General features: G+C 36.0%; 2 protein-coding genes across 2 annotated transcripts; one reads left to right on the plus strand and one right to left on the minus strand.

Moving 5' to 3' along the window:
- Positions 1 to 399: 399 nt before the first annotated feature.
- On the minus strand, positions 400 to 5,746 carry LOC118267082 (protein kintoun). The gene is made up of 3 exons (XM_035580855.2): positions 3,596 to 5,746; positions 3,081 to 3,201; positions 400 to 1,747 (listed from the first exon to the last, which is right to left on the minus strand). Exons 1-3 carry the CDS (start codon positions 5,602 to 5,604, stop codon positions 1,358 to 1,360), a joined length of 2,520 nt encoding a protein of 839 aa, XP_035436748.2. The 5' UTR covers positions 5,605 to 5,746; the 3' UTR covers positions 400 to 1,357.
- Positions 5,747 to 6,180: 434 nt separating this feature from the next.
- On the plus strand, positions 6,181 to 8,892 carry LOC118267085 (rRNA methyltransferase 3, mitochondrial). The gene is made up of 5 exons (XM_035580859.2): positions 6,181 to 6,732; positions 6,814 to 7,061; positions 7,379 to 7,534; positions 7,880 to 8,180; positions 8,645 to 8,892. The coding sequence occupies exons 1-5, from the start codon at positions 6,305 to 6,307 to the stop codon at positions 8,811 to 8,813; spliced, it is 1,302 nt and encodes a 433-aa protein (XP_035436752.2). The 5' UTR covers positions 6,181 to 6,304; the 3' UTR covers positions 8,814 to 8,892.
- The last annotated feature ends 11,632 nt before the right edge of the window (positions 8,893 to 20,524 follow it).

Raw genomic sequence — 20,524 nt, forward strand, 5'->3', positions numbered from 1 at the left:
ACTGTCAAATGTCTGTTAATTAAAAAATAAGCTATAAATTAATTAATTAAATTCCGGGAGCTTAAACGTCAACAAGGACGTTTTCTTTTTAAATGTTCACGTGAACTTTTTAAATGTTTGTAATTTGTGGACAATTTAAAATCTATTTCTTTTGTGTTTCTGAAATGAAAACCCTTGGCGCCTGTTTCACCACCTTCATGTAAGTGACCGATTAACTTATATGACAGACAGTGTATACAAATTACGTCCTTAAAACAAAGATACATAGCAGCTACCCAGACATTGTGAAACAAGTCCCTAAATAGGTGTGTGTGATCTGATCAAAGACAGTGACATAAATAGAAAGTGACCACTCCAGAGTACAAATTCACTAAGGTTCGATTACAAAAAATAAAACAATTATAGATTTTTGAATCAATTCATATATTAAACCTAAATTCACCAAATCACAATTCATTCATAGTTAAATAATTTGTAAACTTTACATCAAACATAACTCGCATAATTGCACATACATTACTTCTCAAGATTCTTATTGAATAAGTAAAACAAAATGCATGGTTTATGACAACAGTCGACGGATTTATTTCACTGGTGGTTTCGATAACTAGAGGTCGAAAGGCACTGGTTTGTGTTAAGCGTCAAATATAACTAGGTTATTTATCGACTAAACCAAGTGTATAACTCGTGGACACATTTACTCGTCCATAAATCACGCATATCAAGTGTTCCAAACATAGTTGCATTGTGTATATACCTAGCAATCTACTACATCTTCGCTGTGCAAGTGTTACATACTAACTTAGGCTAGAGGTAGGCTTCATTCCCAATATAAAATCAATTCCTATCTCTTAACCAACGAGGTGTCGTAAATCTAATTTGTACCATGAAATGCAAGTTGACTATAATATTGTCTAACATGAGCAGTTTATTCAACCAATGTCCAATATCAGAACATTGCTACATTATCTACTTCAATATTTTCAAAATTTACTAAGTTCCAAATTTACTTTAAAAGGTTTGTATACCAATTATACATTATTAACTAAACAACGAATTTAATTATCTCAATTGACAACATTTTGTAACCTTGAACACACAAGAATAGAATACAATATTTATGTAAACTACAAACCATTGTCATAAACTTAGCAAATCTGAAAATTCACAATGGAAGGAACATTAATAAATCTAAAACATAAAGGAATATGTAAGTAATACTAAACTATATATCTAAGTATATCTAGACAAACAAAAATCACTGGATTTCTAATAAATCACTGCTCTAAGAGTAAGTTAAAACATTCCAATCCAAACATGTCCTTTCCAGAAAGGAGGTTAATAGAGATTATAAATCTCACATGTCCAAATCGAATATGAGATCATTTTTGAACATAACTTCTAAGTACTTCCCTTTGTTTAACTTATCGGGATCATAGAGGTTGGTGTTATGTTGTATATTATCACAAGTGAGTGCTTCTCGCTTCCCTGGGGAACGTTTTGATGATCCGGATTCCCAAATATCGGCTTGTTTCTTGTCGGTTCCATTCTCAATGTTGCCAACTATGTTGAAAACAGACTTATCATTATCGAATGATGTTCCTTCATTGTTGTTTTCGCTAAAGCCATCGTCATTAGCAGAATTGAAGACTCCATCGTCCGGGCTGTTCTTGCACTCGGATTCAGCGTCCGAAGTGTCCGCCAGACCGCTGTCACGGCGAGGTTTCAATACTGACTTCAATCTCGGCTGAAAAATAAGAATTTATTGTTTTAAAATGACGTATTTAAGTTATACCTTTAAAAGACAATATAATGTGTAGCCGTCTGCAATTTGCGACTGTCATCGACGAACAATTCGGTTGACAAGGATTTATTATGTTTCGGAATTCATAACAGCAGTGTATGTGCATAAAACTGTGTAGTATGATAGCAATCGCGACGAAATCCGATATGCGTGTTGTATCATTAAGTCACGTAGCGATGCGACGTCAGCATATAAACTTCATCAATGTATACATGTTTCGAATATCGATATTTGACGCACTTATGCCCGAATACTCAAACGCTACTCAATTTTAAGACGCTCTCAAAACTAGGTCTGTCCCTATCAATTCTTTATAAAAAGATAGCACCATATTTAAGTACAACTTAAAATTGAGTAGCGTTTGAGTATTCGGGCGTTAGCTGAATTGTTCTCGTAAAGAATGCTTTTCAATATTAATATTGTTTTCGCGGCCCAAAAGCGTAACACTAATTAACATTGCCTAGTAAAATCACTACAATATACACCTGTACAAAAATTCCATACATTAACATACATTCTATACAAACAATTATCGATCATGTGATAAAGACTTAAGTAATCGATTTGAATAAACAAATTGTTGGAAATGTACCTAAGTAGATTGGTATGTATAGGTACCTATTTAATTTACATAACATAACATTATACACTACTATTTGTATTCGTCGTATTCTATACAAAATATTGGCGTGCTAATATGTATATTATTCGCAAAAAATAATAAATATCATAAATTATAAACATGATAGCGATGACTAGCCGGTTATTTTCTGCGCAAAAACTGTTGAATGGATATTTTACACTGGAATAATATTTATTTTTAGATGATAAGTAAACCGGAAAAATAATGCGATCTGCGACACAATTTTTAAGATATCGGTCTGTCTCAGTGTGCGGTGCATAAACCGTTACGAGTTAAAGAAAAATAAACTTATTGGAATGTTTTTCTCTAGAAGTTCTAAAAAAACCTAATCGATGTTTACGCGAACGAGGTCGTCGCTAGAAGCTAAGAATAAATAAAATCCTTGTACATTGTTTCGTATATTTAAAAAAAATACTAGTGTCCGTACGCACGACTGCTGCGCGTATGGTCGTGAGTTCGATTTCCGTATAGGTCAAAGTATTAAAATGGGAGGGTTTATCGATTGTCAATATTTTAAGTGTTAGTGTGGTATTGGCCCTTTATTAGGTATATGGGACACTGAACTGATCATATTCTCTATTATTATGTATGTAATTAGACTTTTTGACATAGATTATGTTTTTAATTAGTTACCTGAGAAGAGTTACTGATCTCATCTTCAGCTTCACTCTCACTCTTCCGCCTGTCTTGACTACGCTTTTTACTCTTTTTACGTTGATTCTTCTTTTTCTGACCTTCTATAGAAGAATTGTATCTGAAATTAACAAAAATACACACATTAACTTAGTTATATACTGTGGAAAATTATGTTGTTTACTTTGTTACTAGCATTATATTATGTATAGGTATTATCTTATCTAACTCCAAAGGATATCCATAACATGTGATACAGCTCTGATAACCAGGGCTTGTGATATGAGCCAAAACAAGATATATTTTTTTACACATAATATATCTTAATCAATGCCAATATTTTAGGTACTTTAGATAATTACAATAACAAAAAATAATGTGTGTAATCATCATTGATTTTTCTGTTTTGGTATTAAAACAGGCAGAACTTTAGTCTGATAACCCACATTGATAACGGAATAAGTTATATGTAACTATCAACATAATATTATTATATTTAGTTAATTCCTACCAACCTGTAAAATTGTCTTGCTATAACATCATTAAATCTAACAGTCTTTTTCAAACTTGATTCTTCAGGGATACAATCAGAACTGATGTAATCCATAGAGGAAGCAACATCACCAACACTGGATTCAGAGAAGCTGCGCATCATGTTAGGCTTGCGAAGTATGCTCTTAGCACCACTCTCACAACTGCCAGACTCCATGAACACTGAATCTCTATATTCTGAAGTTGGGGACTCAAAGTCATCATCTTCATCATACTCCAAGTGATTAGATGACACCACAATGTTTGTCTCCGTTCCCAAGTTGGTTACCTCGACAACAGGGCTAACAACTTCAGCCTCGGGTCCCTCAGGCTTCTTATCAACCTTAGTTGTTTTAACCTGAGTCACATCAAGGCTTTCACAAGTCATAGAATCCTTGTCTAAACCAATGTGGAACTTCTCAGGCACAGCCCCAGACAGTTCCAACTGTAATATGACATTGTTATCCCATGCCTCACCAGTCACATTTTCAAATTTAACTTCCTCCTCAAAGGTAATGATGGCTGCATAATGCACAGGCACAAATCCAGCCCCAACTGATGTGAACTTGATGCATATTTCATTACCATTGTTTTTAACATTGACAGAGTCCGGCTCTGTGTTTTTCACATGGAATGTTAAGGCTATAATGTCATCCAGAACATTATGAGTGTAGGGAGGCAGTGTGTAGGCTAGAGATGGGTCTAAAAATACTTCAGGAGTACTGGAGTTGACAGTACAGGGTTCTGATGGTACTACAGTATCAGCAGAGGAAGATGACAACTCTACAATCAGATTAGAATTGGAACAATTATCTTCATCACTTTGAGAACCTGAATTCTCTTCACTTTCCACTCCACTGTCTACAACTTTCAAAGAGTTATCATTGTTACTGTTTAGGTTCCTTTTAATCACTGGTAAAGTCACTATTAACAGATGTTTTCTTATATCGAATTTTGCAGTACCACATTCATCATTCACTGAGTAAGGTAATGTAATATTAAGTTTGTATTTAGCTGGTTTCTCTGAGACCAAGCAGAGCTGTTTTTCTTGAACATCCAGAGTGCAGTCTTTGGTAGATGATAAAAGTGGAAGGTATACTTCCACCACTATTTGACTTGGGATAGCACTATACTGTTTACAATCTTTATTATAGGTGAAGTCTTGAAGATCTACATTTTTCTGCTGCTTGATGACATACTTTGGCACAGTGTACCCATTTTCAGACACATGTGAAAACTCATTATTTTTTCTTGTTTTCCTGACTGGTTTGGGTGTTTCTTTTGGTGGTTCTGGTTTCTTTTCTGAATAGATGCGTTGAGGATACAGCTTCTCCATCATTTCAGGTGTCAAACTTTCAGTTTCTTCTTCAGTCGGGGGTTGGTAGTCAGGGTCTTCTTTCCTAATGACAGCAGCAGTGCTGACTCCCTTGTACTGAGACTTGGGAAACCGGAAATTGTTGCTGTCTAAATGAATGTTGTAAGTTTGCATCAAGCCATTCAAAGCAGTCTTGTTTACTAGCTCGCGGAACTCTTTATTTACGCCCGCCATGCGTAGAGTGTCCGGATGGAAAATTACGTCGTAAATGACGCAATGCTGTCTCTTCTGATCGAAATCTTCTCGCGGCGGTATCAACGAGTATGGTATTTGCCAGTTCATTCCTCTTTTCCCATCGACTACTTCCACTTTGTAAGTCGGTTTCCCGACGTTCTCATTACTGCAAATGTTGATGAAAGCTTTTCTGTCGCCGGCGACACTTGTTTTGATAACATAACCTCCCTTTGGATTCAGAAACGTTACATCGTAACCTCGTTCCTTCTCCAGTTGGGTCATTTCTTTCTGATATAGTTCGATGTTCGCCGGGTCACGTATCTCCTCACAATAATCCGCTAAGAGATCTCGAAATTTCTTAGTCTTCATAGCGTCTTGTATTGTCTCCAAATCTTCTCTAGTAAGTCGAGATTCTTCATCACGAGGCGCTACTCCTGTTGCCATTTTGATTAGTGTTTCTTTACTGATTTATAAATAAACACAAAATACGCATTCGCAAATTTATTTTCAGCTGACGATTGACGAATGATAAGAAGCAATGTTGTTCGGCCAAAAAATGGTTTCAGTATTACCACAGACTATACTTAAATGAGGACACCTTTTCAAAAAAGTAAAAGCATTTGTACACGTGTGCGAATCGGAGAGCTTAAAATGTTTTCACTATTAATATCACTCCTTTCTTTTCCAGAAGGTATAAGTAAAACTGAATCTTATTGAAATTCGTGATGAGCTATAAGAATAAATTTACTAATGGGACTCCAATAAGCATTTTAATAATCCATTAATCCCAATACTTTCAAAACTAGATCGAATATTTCCCTGCTGTCTTTCCTTTCAGATATTGAAAGTGATGTTCTGTATACAATAGTACACATGCATATTACAGTACACAATAAAATAGATTTTAAAATTAAATGAACACAAACATTATAGAATTAATTTAGAAAGTTGCAGAGAAAAAACTAAACGTCTAATGTAACAAGCAAAGTAAGCAAACTGTCAAGTGTCAATTATTAGTTCTGTCAATGTCATTTATGTCTTTATTGTCATGTGTTCAACTCAAGGGATCTAAAATCTAAACATTAGAAACAAACTTTCATTTTATTGAATAAAAAATAATTCTTATAAATAAAAATATACGGTCATGTCAAGAAATATCAACAGACTGATTACACAGATTATTCGCCAACCACCGGCGCCGCTATGTATTTCATTGAGGTTATACGCAAGGTGGTCACACAGATCTCCGGCAAAAGTTTTGTTACCTTACAAAGAAAACCCAAATCTTAAAACAGAGAAGATCATTGATTTAGATTCTTCTATTATTAAAAAGACACCCCGTAAAGAAAGTGTTCAGAATGTCGAAAACGTTGATAGAAAACAGCCTGAGCAGGCTGAGCAGCCAGAGTTGCGTAAACAATCTACTCTCCCGCCCGAAAAATCAGCACAAATTAAACAAAAACGTGAAGAAAGTTTGAAGAAACGCAAGTTCTATCTGAGCCAACAGAAAGTATTTGATGATAAAGGCGATATTATCTATGAAAAGTTGAAAGACAATGATGGGCGCGTAAGGTATTTATAACCAACGATGTGTTAAACTATTTGAAACATTATAGCTTTAATCATAGAATTCAATCTTTATTGTACTTCCAGCACCCTGTTAGTGAAGCTGAAATCGAAAAAAGAAAGGTTGAGATCAGGTCAAACATTGGTGGAAGGATGGAGACTTATTACAGATGGGTTAGAAGCCAAATGTAAACTGAAGTATGTCATCTTCAGTAGGACAGAGGAATTGTCCAAATTAAAACCTTTTTTGCCTAAAACTGGTGTTATCTTCTACAAAGTATCTTATAAAGAGATGCAGCTGTGGTCTGATGTGGAAACAAGTCCAGGTATTTTTGGTAAGTAAGCATTGATAAACAGAGTTAATAAATTGTATTAGAATTAGCTGTAAGATTGCATATATTTATAAATAACTCAATAATTACTTGACAAAACATAGCGCTGTACCCCATTACCCCATGGATTTATATTGAAGAAAACATAACAAACTGCATATTAATATAAAACAATGGAAAAATATAGCAATATTAAAAACTATTTTTGTTCCAAATTTGATTTTATTTATAAATAAGCATGTTTAGTTTACATAATGGTAATAGGTACATAATAGTATCAAAACTTATTTAATTTCAATGACATCTTACTGTAATTACAGGTATATTTGAAACTCCAACCCCAGACAATGTGAAGACATTATCAAAGCCTCTACCACTTCATTTTATCTGTGACAACATAAGAGTACCAGGGAATTTGGGAGCCATCCTGCGAGTGGCTGTTGGTGCTGGCTGCGAGAAAGTTTTGCTATCAAAAGGTAATAGACTGGTATTATGTGGTTCTTAAATAAACTTAGAATAGATTTTTAATTTGATTTAGGGTTATACCTATCACAGGCAAATACTAATGGTTTACATGAAAATAAAAGTTGTTGGCATTGACTAAGTTTTGTCCAATCATAATCTTGTTTTGGTACTTTCCTGACTAGATCACACTCAAGCATATGCATTGTACACCTAATATGGAAGGAAATATCTATTTTATTCTGCTATGAATTTAATTAGGATATCTCCTTCTATGCTTAATGAAACAAAAATCATTGTCAAACTATTACTCTTGCTAATGTTACTATAAACTTGTTTAAAACTATTTATTTTTCTAGGATGTGTCGATGTATGGGACCCTAAGGTCATAAGAAGTGCAGCAGGAGCTCACTTCAGACTCCCAATATACCATTCCCTAGATTGGAATGAAATGCCCACTCATCTTGAAAAGAACACTTCAATATTTGTTGCTGATAGCAACACCACATCTACAAGTGATGGTGATAGTGAAGAATTAGAGAATTTTGAAAGAAATCAGTTGCCAGTGTTGCCATATTATGGTGTGGATTTTTCCACTTTACAACATACTACCTTAATAATTGGTGGAGAAACTGAAGGGATAAGCCAGGATAGTTATAAGTAAGTTTATTTCTTAGTAATTACATAATATAAAACGAAAATTTAGTAAAGTTAAAAAATTAGGAGGTGTACTTACAGTCTATTAAACAAAGCCCCTGCATTGTGCCTGGTATAAGACACCAGGCGCAATTTCAAACATTTTGATTCTAATGAATAGAATCACATCACATCACATCAACAGCCTATAAGTAGCCACTGCTGACCAAAGCCTCTTTTTGAACGAAGAATGTTTGAGCATTATTCTGGTGAATATGATAATGCTTGCTCAATGTGGGTTGGGGAACAAATAGAATGCTGAAGTTCTATTTCTAAATTATACATTATTAATGAAAAATCCAATGTCTTTTCCAACCAGCACATACACTTGCAATCACTTAACTAGTTAATGATGAATTTAATTAATATTGTCATTATAAAGCAATGATTTGATTGATTTTTTTTATCTTGAACTCTTGTCTTTTCAGGTTAGCAACAACAAAAAATGGTGTAAGATTAAATATTCCTCTACAGAGAGGAGTGGACAGTTTAAACACTGGAATGGCAACAGCAGTAATAGCATTTGAAATCAGAAAACAACTCATACAAAATTGGACTAAGGAAAAACTAGCAAGGCAAATGTCTCAGTCTAATTAGTATCTTATATCGTAGTTATTAAGGCTGTATTTAGTTTGTAGTATAGTTGTTGATATGAATTAAAAAAATATTGTACCTACTGGTTTTTATTTATTTTGGTTAAGTATTGCATGAATGTAGACAAAGAAATGAGATAATAAGTAGTAATAGAGAAGAATTTAGAACAAGAAGTTTTATGAAAAGTAATAAATTGTAATTTTATTAAATATTTTTAAACAATACCTATACTTGCTCTAATACTACAAGGTTTAATAAACAGCGCTGATTTTCAAGTAACAGACAAGAGACAACTTCCTTTCAAGGTAACAGTGTTTTTATAAAAATAATAATTAATTTATCGCTAAATATCTAAAGAAGAAGTAACAAAATGTTATCACTAACTAGCACTAAATATCTTTTCAACAGCGCCATCTAACGTTATCCTACTGAATTATTAAGTTACTTGTTCAGCTTGAATGTTTTAAAATATAAACCGTAACGGCAATGAAGATAGAGGCGAATATCAGGTACTTCAGTTTAATAATCCTTCTATTGGAGCTATGTGGTGCCGACAAGGTTAATGGAGGCTACAATATACGTATATTTGCCCACCAGATGGCGCTAATGTAGTAAGATGCTTGTTTATCCAATCACTACAGCTGTCAAATATTGTTCGTCCAATGGTGTGACACTAGCTAATACCCTATTGGATGAAGAACAAAAATTCTACACCAGCGCCATCTGTATCCCTTAGTGTAAGTTTGTTGTTTCGGCACTGATTGGTTAGCTTTTTCGAGCCAGCCAATCAGAGCACTGAACGCACTCTCGTTTCGATTACTTTAAACTTAAAGCAAATTCGTACTAAGGTTACAGGTGATCAAAAATACGGTAGGCCCCGTTGAATAGGTAATCATTTTTCCGCCTTTTTCTTCACTCTGGCTTCGTTGGCTTTCATATGGGACTATAGGGACTACTTTTTCTTTCTTGTATAATAGGGAGCAAGTACGCGGATGGAACACCAGATGATACGTTATGAACGCCGCCCATATTGGTACCTACACCCGCAACACCAGAGGAATCACAAGTGCGCTCAATCTCAATTACTCTCTTTTCTTTTTCTGCATTAGGTACTTAGGAACATTAGATAGATATAGATAGAGACCAAGTAGCAGCATTGTTATATAAACCTAAGCTTTGAAGCTACATCTCCAACCCATCTGCCAAGCGTGGAGATTTCCCATATTCCAGCTGCAGTGAACTTTTAAAGTTTTCTTTGATTTTGATGCCTAACAAGTAGATTGTTACGAGTAGGTAGGCAGCAAATTAAAAAATCTAGATGTCCAAGATTGGTTCATATTACAGTTTTCCTTAGAGTCCCGCTTTTAAAACTAACTTGCAAAGTAAGCATTTGTGTGTTATGTAAAATAATAAAAATGGTCTGCTAAAGACAGTTAAAGAACTTAAGACAACGTTAAGCTATAGTTTACGTGACTTCTTCCCTCTGGCTATTATTGATTCCATTTTAAAGGCCAACCATTCGTCCTTCTTTAAGTAGGTTCATTTAATTTCCTCTTAGCTTATCATTCACCGGATATCATCTCTTAATGAAAATCTTTTTTGCACTATTTACTTTGTAATTGCTTTTAATTTAAGTGGTTATCTCCACAGTTCAGTGGTTGTTAACTTAATATTACACCTTTCGTGAGACATATTAAGTACTTAATTATTAGGTATGTTTTTCGGCTTACTTTATAACTATTTGATGAGGAACGACGGCACACGACGCTGCGACTGTCGCGGAATATTGCTTATGAATGTGAGCCTCTAGCATGGCTTGAACTCGACTCGACTATCTCGGCATTAATTTCCGAGCCAAGCAAAGATAGTAAAAGAAAGTATGTATTAGTGCAGAGTCTAAAATCCGGCTGTCATGGGTTTCGTTTCTCTTAGGGAACAATTATTTGTGCAATAAACAATCAAAATTTGTATCTAATCAAACCTGTACATATGTATACCTATCTTCAGGGTGAGGCCTGACCTTTTAGATTTTAAGACAGTTAACTAAATAATTCTGCTTGGGAGGAAAGTTTCAGTGGTTTCATGGATAAATTGAAGTTCCAATAACAATAATAATTCATTCTATTGCTGGGCTAATTAACCCTAGGTCTGACTGACCGAGTAATATCGTTTACTACACGTGGAGACGAAGCATTCAAATACTCAAGTTAATAGCTGAAATTATATTCAGTAGACAATCCAAATAACTGCCGTCTGAATAGTAAGTAGGGGAGCAGTTAGCTCCATAGCTTCGTCCGTTTATAGGACATAGCTTAATGTCATCCTTGAGAGCTCTACATCCCAAGTTAATTCGCTTTGCGGGCGACTGTTCGTTGCCAACTTAGTTTGACGTCATCAACTGCGTATAGGCTGCAGTCCAAGTAGGCTGTCGACCAGACTCGATCAGTCGCGACCTTTTTACTATGCGTTAAAAAAATCAGACTCGCTTATTTATTTTTTCTTTTCGTTCTTTTCAAATCTGTCAAATTCTGAGGATAATTGATGAGTTCGAAATTTAGATCTATTCGTTTTTAGGGCTTTTATACTTAGTACTTAGTTGGCAATTTTGTAAAATCTCCTTAAAACTAGGGAGCTCCAATGAATATTATATAACTTACCTACCGCTTAACTATTTTTTTTAAGTACGAACTGAAGTTAACCTTGTCTCCCAGATAATAATAAAAAATATTAAATTTACTATTCTATTTACCTAAATCAAATTTACCAAAATTAAAATACATGTCTTCGCGCTAACTTTGGTGTATAACTTTCATCGGTCTCCCGAGCGCCTGGGATTTCAATCTCGGCAACTCTAGGCAGTTTTAGTGTTGGCAAAAGCAATATTGCAAATAATATATTTTATGTAATTTAAAACTTTATTGCTTGTAAATATTAGGTGTGCCTATTTCATGGGCCATAGACGTGGCCTATCTCAATCAGAGGGATGGAATTAGGGGATTTTTCAAAGGAGAATTCGTAGTACCTAGTTAAGGATGTGAAATGTAGGAAGGAGGCGTCGTCGGTCAATACTGGAGGTGGTGCGGTGCGGGCGCGGTGCGCAGGCGTGGCCCCCGTCCCCCGGCCGCTGCCGGCCCACGCACGCAACTCGCGACTCGGCCGTCGTGCGCTGCGATCGCGCGCGAGAGAGCTTTCGTCGCCGCTCTAGCCATGTGTGATGTTTTCATCACAGAAGGGACTCTCGTCTAGTTTCTGCACTTAATATTTGGCAAGATGAATGAGTAATATATTGGACGACAGCTGCTAACGTGGGACAGTTCCGGTTACTTCCTTGAAGGACAGCTTTCGCCAAGTGTCTAGTTTTTCTCGTAAGCTCGTGGCCGTTGACACTGCAGCGTGCGGATCCCGCAGTGCGTGAGTGTGTGGTTAATTGGCGAACATAATAGACGAAGACGTCAGCTGAGTCGCGTAAACATTGGCTAAATAGTTGACTGACGGGACTGTTGACGATGGCTCCGGTAAACACACGCGCGTAAACGTTCCACGCTGGTCCTGTAAGCATTCCGTCATGCGGCGTTTAATTCTACTGTTCCTACTAACAGGTAAGTTTGCATGTAATTCTATAATTCTACAATAATATTAACGTCTTCGTTCTTGCAAATCAGTGTGAAATATTTTGTTTATAGCTTTTTTAACCTCCCAAATTATTTTTGTTGTTTATGTTTATTCCAATTGAAAGTTACTTAATGTGCCTAATTAGTTTTATCTATTCAGTGCTTAATTAGTGTCTTTTACACATCTGTGTATATTCATTCCTCCTGATAACATTATACCCTTAGCAGATAGGTACCTACCTAATCTTAACTCATGCCAGTAATTTAAAGATCACTTAACATTAGTTATCTTTAAACCAACGTCATTCCCAGATACGAACGAATACCTATAGAGACGATATTTGTCATATGGTTTGAAAAATAAGTTATAATTCAGCCAAGGGACCCTCATTCCGGGCAATTCAGGGAACAAATGGGACCGTTTGAGTAAGAGCACTTTTTGCGGGCGCCAATCTCATTTCTGAGAACAATTTGTGGTTGTTTTTATGGCTGTTTCTTTGTTAATTAGTAATTTTATTCTAATTTATTAACGAAGTTTTATTTTGGGTCTTGAGAATGTTTCCGCGTGGTTAGAAATCTCTCCGTATGTTCTGAGATTTCTTGAGTCATTTTAATAAAAGAATACCATCACATCACGACCCGATGCGATGGTATTATTATTGAAAGAGCATCTATTGTTAAATGGCCATCTGCCGGTACCATCAATGAGTATTGCCTTTTTATGCGTCATATTAATCGTGATGCGGCATAATAAATAATTTATTGACAATGACGATTTCTATCTCGTATCAAAGTATTTTCAAAATTAAATGGTTATAAAAAATCTCATCACTTTCTTCTGTCCAAGATTTAAGCACATATGAGCGTAATAACCGCAACTACTCATAAAGTCATAAAGTCATAAAGTCCTAACAAGTTCTAAAAGGTCCTAACAAAATTTCATATGAAATAATACTAAACAGCTGAGATTTGAGACATTAAACGTAACCTACGTTAGTTTCAAGGAGCCCGCGACAGGTGTTCAACGCAGGTAGACATCGGCCTTTGGCCGTCGGACGGGTTTCCTTTTGTTATAATAAAATCGCTCAATCAGTAAAAACCAATCCTACCAATATTACTAAACATAAAACAGCAGCGTATTGTCCAGGACGTGAAGCTACTAGTCTGAGGCAGATTAAACCTCGAGTATTTTGAATGTTAAAGGAGTCCTATAAAGGAGTTGTTCAGGCTAATAATGCACCAAAGGACTCGCGCTTTGTACGTCATTCACGAAGGAAAAGATAAGCAGGTCATCAAGGTGGAACTATCTATCATGGACGGGTGATTCAGAAAATTGTACTATAAAAGAGGACCGAACAAAAGAAACGCGGAATCTAACATAAAGAAGAAAACAATAATACAACAATCAACTGCAATCATTCCTGGTTATTGTAAAGTGATAGGTATTTCACCTATTGTTGCCTACCTACATTACTTTGAAGAAAGCTATCGTTGAAACTTTTGCTCTCGAATAATTTGTTCCGAACCCCATTCCAAATAGAATATGATAAATCGAAAACTTTCTTGCGTCGAAAAATAAGAAAAGTTGGAAAAAGTGGGGGTCCTTCCCTCATCAATCTACTGTTAGGTGTATTGAATCCACTATGCCTTGACTCCGCAGCAATGTCACTGACAATCTAAAAAGTACCGTCGCTAAACTTTTTCATCAGACCTTTGACTTTTTATTGTGAAGCCATGAAACTTGCTTACTTTAGCTAAAGTTTGGCTAATCTTCGTTCAAAGTGTAAAAGCTATCGCTGTCACCGTTGAGTAAGCAATTTTAGTAATGAACAAAGTAATTATTGCCAATTGATAGAAGGAAGACTTTGTCGAGTTAATAAAAGTCTCCAAAATGAAATATCGTCGGGTCAGTATTGGTTGCTTATAATGCAGTAGAAGTAGAAGTCTTTTTAAGTAATAGCAATTTGGTGCATATAGAATTTAACCTAAATAAATGCAAAGAAGGCCTTTGTGGCAGTCAGACTCTTAATTCCTGAATACCAAGTTTTAGCCGTACCAACTACTACTGAACCATATTATTATGTCATAGCAGTATAACAAAAACGTTCCAGTTTTGTAAAAAAGGAATTAATGTAGTGCTCTACCTTTCAAAGATTTTTTTGTTCCTTTTCGAGCGGATATGGACTGCACCTGGCCTCCGCACATTTTTTCATCACATTTTAAGTTAAGGATTTATTTTAGTACACCAACCAGGCACAACATTCACTGTTATAATATACACTTTCATATATTACGTGTATTATCTTTAAAAACTCATTAAATTATCGAGGAGTTTATTTAGGATTTAACCTAATCTCGTAATTGATGAGATAGACACGTATCCGTAATTTTTAAGATTAGAATTACTTACTTTAAATCCAGATTATGCTGAGGTTTAAAGAGCGTCATAATAAGATGAGCTATCATAATTCTTTGGAAGATATTGTCTTAATAAAATTACAGTTAAGATTTTCTCGTCGATCACCGGACACTTTATCATTGTAATCGCTGTAAGACGTAAATATGATGTTCTATTTATTTCACAATGTCGGAATTCGCCCTCAATTAGTTCCGAATACTAAGTAACGGCATGAACATGTACACTAATTAAAACCATCAATCAAACTTCATGTTGCGTGCTACAATCGTATTTAATTTTCGTATTCTCGATTCGGTGAAGAAATGCGGCTGTCTGTTTATGTCTATTTTCGGGTGTTGACAGAACTGGCATAATCAACACGGGTGCAGGAGTCGATAAGTGGCCAGTACCGGCTTACTTCGTTTCATCTCAGTGGTGTGTGTGTTTACACTCGCCGGTTGCGCTGCCTGTGGCCTGCGCCCGCGCACTTTTGAAACCAGAACCACGCTTGCGTGTGAATTTTATTTTAATGTTTTGTAGTTCATTTGTTTTTGTAAAAACAAAGTTGTTGTAACCTAGAAAAGGTTAATTAAAACAAATTGCGTAAGCCATATTAAAACAAATGTTTTTGTACTATTCCCTTTAGGATTAGGTCTACCTACTTTATAAAAAAAGATCACAGAAAACAGCGACCAGTTATTTCTAAATCCCTTCTGTATGGAAATAAGTGTTTTACTCGTACATAACTCTTTTTAACCTTTTCTAAACCCAAATGGGATAAAATTAGGCCTATATTAAATTGCTTTTGCTTAAGGGTAGGCACTTATCTCCCTATGAAATGCTATATTTTATAGTTTGTCGGATTTTACCATGGATAACTTATTCGGCACCTATTGTAGTTTACCAAAGTTAGATTAAAATAGAAGTATTTACGATACAGTTCATTTCGAACTGCAATTCAGAAAGTCAGTAAAATCGAGAAAAGTTAAAAGGATAACACTTCCACTGTGGACTAGTTTCTTTATTCGAACCTAGTTCTAGTTTCCGACCGCTTGTTATTTCTTCAGAACATGTTTGTAAGAATGTGATTTCCCAGGTGCAATTTGGGTGGGTTTAAATTTCCCCGAAGAGTCCGCAGCGACCCGCATTGCCTAATCTCTAGTATAAATAAACTTATTACAAAAGTTTCCTCATTTGCCGCCTGTATTAAGACGGAACAACGGAATGTTTGTATAAACATGAAGATGGATGTGCTTCCCTAAAACTCAAAATATGTGAGATAACGAGCTGGGGGGTGTTATTACTCATAATTCTTAATCTGCTCATGAAGGGGTTGTAAACATAAATTTATTCATATACATACGTCCTGTACGACGTAGTAAGAAATAGCTAGTGCAATATTAACACTGAGATTATTTTTCTTCAGCGAAATAACAGACTGCGCGAGTTATTTCCCCAGTGACAAGGAGATGGGTCTCCCAACTGCTTTGAGTTATAATATCTAACTGTTCGTAAAATAGTTTGCAATTAATCTACTATCAATTGAATCGACTGCTCTTTCGGGAATGGATTCTTGTTGCAGAAGTATTTTTGATTTTGAATATCGAAACGGAAAATGGTGAAGAAACTAGATAAGTACCTACTTACTTAAAAGGGATTTTTTGCAAACTATAATGTTCTAAAAAACTTAATTACTAGACAGTGATTAGAAAGACGCCTAAAGAGACGTTCGAGATTATTCCAGTCTAGAATATTACCATCGCTAACGAATCTTTTTAATTATGATTCATGAAATAATTTCCAAGTTAATTCTGGGTGAAAGTGCTAAACTGACAGATGTTTAGAGGACGTTATGATATTGTAATGTTTAAAAAAATCTTCACCTTTTTATCAAAAAGTTATCTATTTACTGGAACTAGAATATAAATAGACGATTTTCAAAATTAAGTACCGTACAGCAAATTGCCTTCGTACGAAGACAGAATAATATTTACTCGTAAAGAGAGGGTAGCGAGTGTGGAACAAAAGACTGTGCAGGCTATAATTATCGACCTTGAAGAGCACAAGGGTGCCTGCGCAAGTCGGCACGTGCGTGAAGTAAAACGATAATGATAGAGTGGCCAGGGGGAGGCATAATCAACTGAATAACTAATTCAAGTCATTGCGCTTTACTTTGTATAATAGTCCTCTTTGTGGCACCCTTTTTTATTCTCAATGATCAAGTCGAGGGTCATACTAAACATACATATTCTATAAAAATATTTTGAAAGGCAATCAAAGAACTGTGCATTTTAAATGTTAAATAATTCATCGCAACAATAAGTTCTGTTAAGAACCCATTATTCTGTAGAGTATAAAGATGCTACAGAAGAAATATTAATTTCAACTCCTGAGAATAGTTGCAAAAAGAGGCGGAAGATTGCCTTCCGCAATGGAAAGCGTAAATTGAACGTACAATGAATGAAAATGGAGACATAACAATAACGCAGATGCTCTTGATGACCTTTCCGGCAACAGTATGAACTTATAATCAGACAATCCTAGAAGTGGGCCGCAATATCAGCTTATTTGATGAAGGAGGGACGTTCCACGTTATTGATAAAACTACATCTTTGTTATTTATCTGCATTCTACAATAGAAATTGGACGCCGGTTTATGATCCAATTATGAACTGAACTTAAAAGCACTCGTATACCTTTGGGTCACAAACCGGTTTCATTTGTTTGTACAATACGTGACGTGGGGGATTAACCCTTCTAGAATTTCGCGATTTCAAGTTCATGGTCATTTCATTATGTCGTTATTAGCCGTTTGCAAGTGGAGAGTTTGAGGTGTAAGGGCTAAAAAATGTAATATGTTCCACATAATTGGGTCAAAGAGGTGAAGGACGGGATCGTGATGGTAGGGGGAAGTGCGAGCGTTATTCCACGTTGCGTACAAATGGCTATATTATTGCTCGCTATATTGCAACACCACATTCCTTACTGGAAACTTTATGGTAATGCGACACGACCCCGTTGGCTAAGGAAACTTGGCCACATTTTGATTTTTCATCTGCTTAGTATTTATGGTTACTGTTAAAACATAGAACCCATTTCAAGTTTGAGCGACCTTACGTGAATTCGTGTGGAAGACAATTCTACTAAAATAGAACCGGCAGTATTTTATTTACGTACGTTTACAAAATGACATAGTGAACTACAAATCGATAATGAAAACGCAGTACGCAAGGAATAATAACGTTAAGGGTCGTAGACGGTAATAAAATTTGATTAGAGTTTGATCATAAATCTTCTTTTTTCATTATCTCGGCTGGCGTCGCGCGTCGGTTGGGCCGTCCGCGCAGGGAGAGCACCCAAATCCCCCATGTTTTGACATACAAACCCGCTGTATTTATGACATAAAACGCACATCTACCGATCTGACATGAGATTTATGAAGTCCGCATGTGTGCTTAGGAGATTGAATTGCTTTTACGCAATGGGATTCCATGTTTTGCGTTTTGAAATCCAGCTTTCATTTGTGTAATCCTATTGTGACATGGATATCTTTGCAAGACAACTGATATTTATGGGACCAAACAGCTAACGGTTTTCTTGGTTAACATATTTGAATCTTTTTTGTTATCTGAAACCCCATAATGTTGATGCTCAAACTGCTCAGTAGCAATTCCGCTTTAACAAATTAATCAATTAAAACAGGCATGTTATTTGCACTCACTTCATAACCAGACGTACATTCATCAATTTAGATTAATTATTATTTCCGCGTAAAGCTCGAGATGGCCTGATTGATTCGTTTAACCATGCAACATGAGTATTAAAGCGATTTTATCTCCGATATAAGTAGCTACGACAGTATACTAACCCAAATATGAAAGCTTCTATGTCAGTAATTCTGTAAGGGTACGTTTTTGTACGTATACAGAAATTGGTCCCATTCCCCATCGTTCCAAAAATAACGGAGTCCGCACCCGCGTCTCTATAAAATCAGTCTGTGACTTACTTAGAGTGACATGTGGGACTCATGAGTCATCTTCTGGGAGATCCATTAGTTACAATTTGCCGACTCACGCTCGCTTTTTGAGGGCGCCTCTTATGCCAAACGTTGAATGATATAACAGTATTTTTTGTTAAAAAGATGTTTTTATCGCATTTCATTTATTTTCTCGACAATGTTTTTATTTTAAACAAATAACTGAGTCATTATAACTTATATCATCGTCATAATAGCTTATACGTATACGTTGCTCTTTGTATGTAAGTACCTATTACAAAGAAGTCACACGTTGATGTGACCTACAAGAACTAAGGTTAACTAAGCTACAATCAGTCTTTAACAACGCCATTAAGACTTTATGAATACAGCATTTATAAACATCGAGAGCCTTATCGTTCAACAATCGGCGGCGCTTTCGCGTCACAAGTCACATTGAACATCCTGGTTCAAGTGAAATTAATGACTTTCTGACGCAGCTATTATTTATTTTCATGAAAGTTAAAATATTTGGAGGCAGATAAGATCGAGTAAGCGATTAGATTCCCATGTCTTACTTCCGGGCCGACAGGCGAGTGCGGGCAGCGCTAGCGGTCACCGCCGGATGACTCCGAACATGGAAAGCATTTTAAGCGGTTGTCCTATAATGCGGCGCAGGCTATTGTTACATTTTATTTTAGGCATGTGGTATTGATTCTTCACTTTAGCGGCGAGTTAGTTGGTGGTATATTCGGCGCTCGAAAATTTTATTACTCTTTTAATGGTCAAATAAAGACTGACGCCAGCTGCAACTGAAGTTTCAGTCCAACGTAATCAATATCAGTGGTTGCATTACATTTATCCTTGAATATTCCTAGAGTAGCGTGTTTCCCAGCCGAGTTAAGTGTACTGTGAACGGTTTGCGGCTCACGAAGCCACATAATGCGGCACCTACGTAACGGACTGGCTATCCGATACACCTCAAATCAAATGAAACTCGAAGCTCGCTAACGTCCAGTCCCCTTACAAATGGATTTTCAATACCTAGGTAATACCAGTGTGGGTGGCTACGGTATTTGCGTTCAGTCCAGTTACTTTACTGAATGAATATATCGTTGCAAAGGAAAATAACATTTTCCTCGCATGTTTACAGCTTTAAATATTCCAATTTTCCTTCTATTGAAACATTTATTTAAGAATCGGCCGTACAAGCATCGTCAGACGTTTTAATGCCATTTTATTGTCGGAATTAACCGGGGCGCGAACTCTGCGAGTCGCGAAGTGCCAGGGACTTGGGGAGCCGTTTGCTCTACATTGTCACAGAATGTCACAGGCGGTGGCGCCATTCGGGGGATTAGACATGTGACTCGCCCTCTCTGCGTGTGTGTTTTGGGATTATTTTTTGGGGATTAGATTCCTCTAATGTGTATAGCTTTTTTATCGCATCTGAGATCCATTAACTTTTAAGTCATAAAGTTTGGTATACAATTAGATAACTTTTATTTATTTTTAGAACGAAACTCGCGAACGAAATGCTTAATTTTCATGTTTACAATGCTTTATTATTGGAGTTATGCGTCAGCCTACGCACATCAGGTATTATGTCGTCATGCCTACCGAATTGTTCAGATAGTTTAATACGCAGGCACCTAACCCGAAAATATTTGGTTATATCGATGTCTCTATTTGATAATCCAGTTTATGTTAGGTATGTACTTATACAACTTGA

This window comes from Spodoptera frugiperda, chromosome 23, assembly GCF_023101765.2.
Source record: "Spodoptera frugiperda isolate SF20-4 chromosome 23, AGI-APGP_CSIRO_Sfru_2.0, whole genome shotgun sequence".
In the NCBI taxonomy this organism is placed as follows: Eukaryota; Metazoa; Arthropoda; class Insecta; order Lepidoptera; family Noctuidae; genus Spodoptera; species Spodoptera frugiperda.

Excerpts from the sequence above, each read along its gene's own strand:
- LOC118267082 (XM_035580855.2), bottom strand. The coding sequence starts at position 5,604 with ATGGCAACAGGAGTAGCGCCTCGTGATGAAGAATCTCGACTTACTAGA. Across the intron at positions 3,202-3,595 it reads ATAGCAAGACAATTTTACAG|ATACAATTCTTCTATAGAAG; the intron begins GTTGGTAGGAAT and ends TGTTAATTTCAG. Across the intron at positions 1,748-3,080 it reads AGATCAGTAACTCTTCTCAG|CCGAGATTGAAGTCAGTATT; the intron begins GTAACTAATTAA and ends CTTATTTTTCAG.
- LOC118267085 (XM_035580859.2), top strand. The coding sequence starts at position 6,305 with ATGTCAAGAAATATCAACAGACTGATTACACAGATTATTCGCCAACCA. Across the intron at positions 6,733-6,813 it reads GACAATGATGGGCGCGTAAG|CACCCTGTTAGTGAAGCTGA; the intron begins GTATTTATAACC and ends TTGTACTTCCAG. Across the intron at positions 8,181-8,644 it reads ATAAGCCAGGATAGTTATAA|GTTAGCAACAACAAAAAATG; the intron begins GTAAGTTTATTT and ends TTGTCTTTTCAG.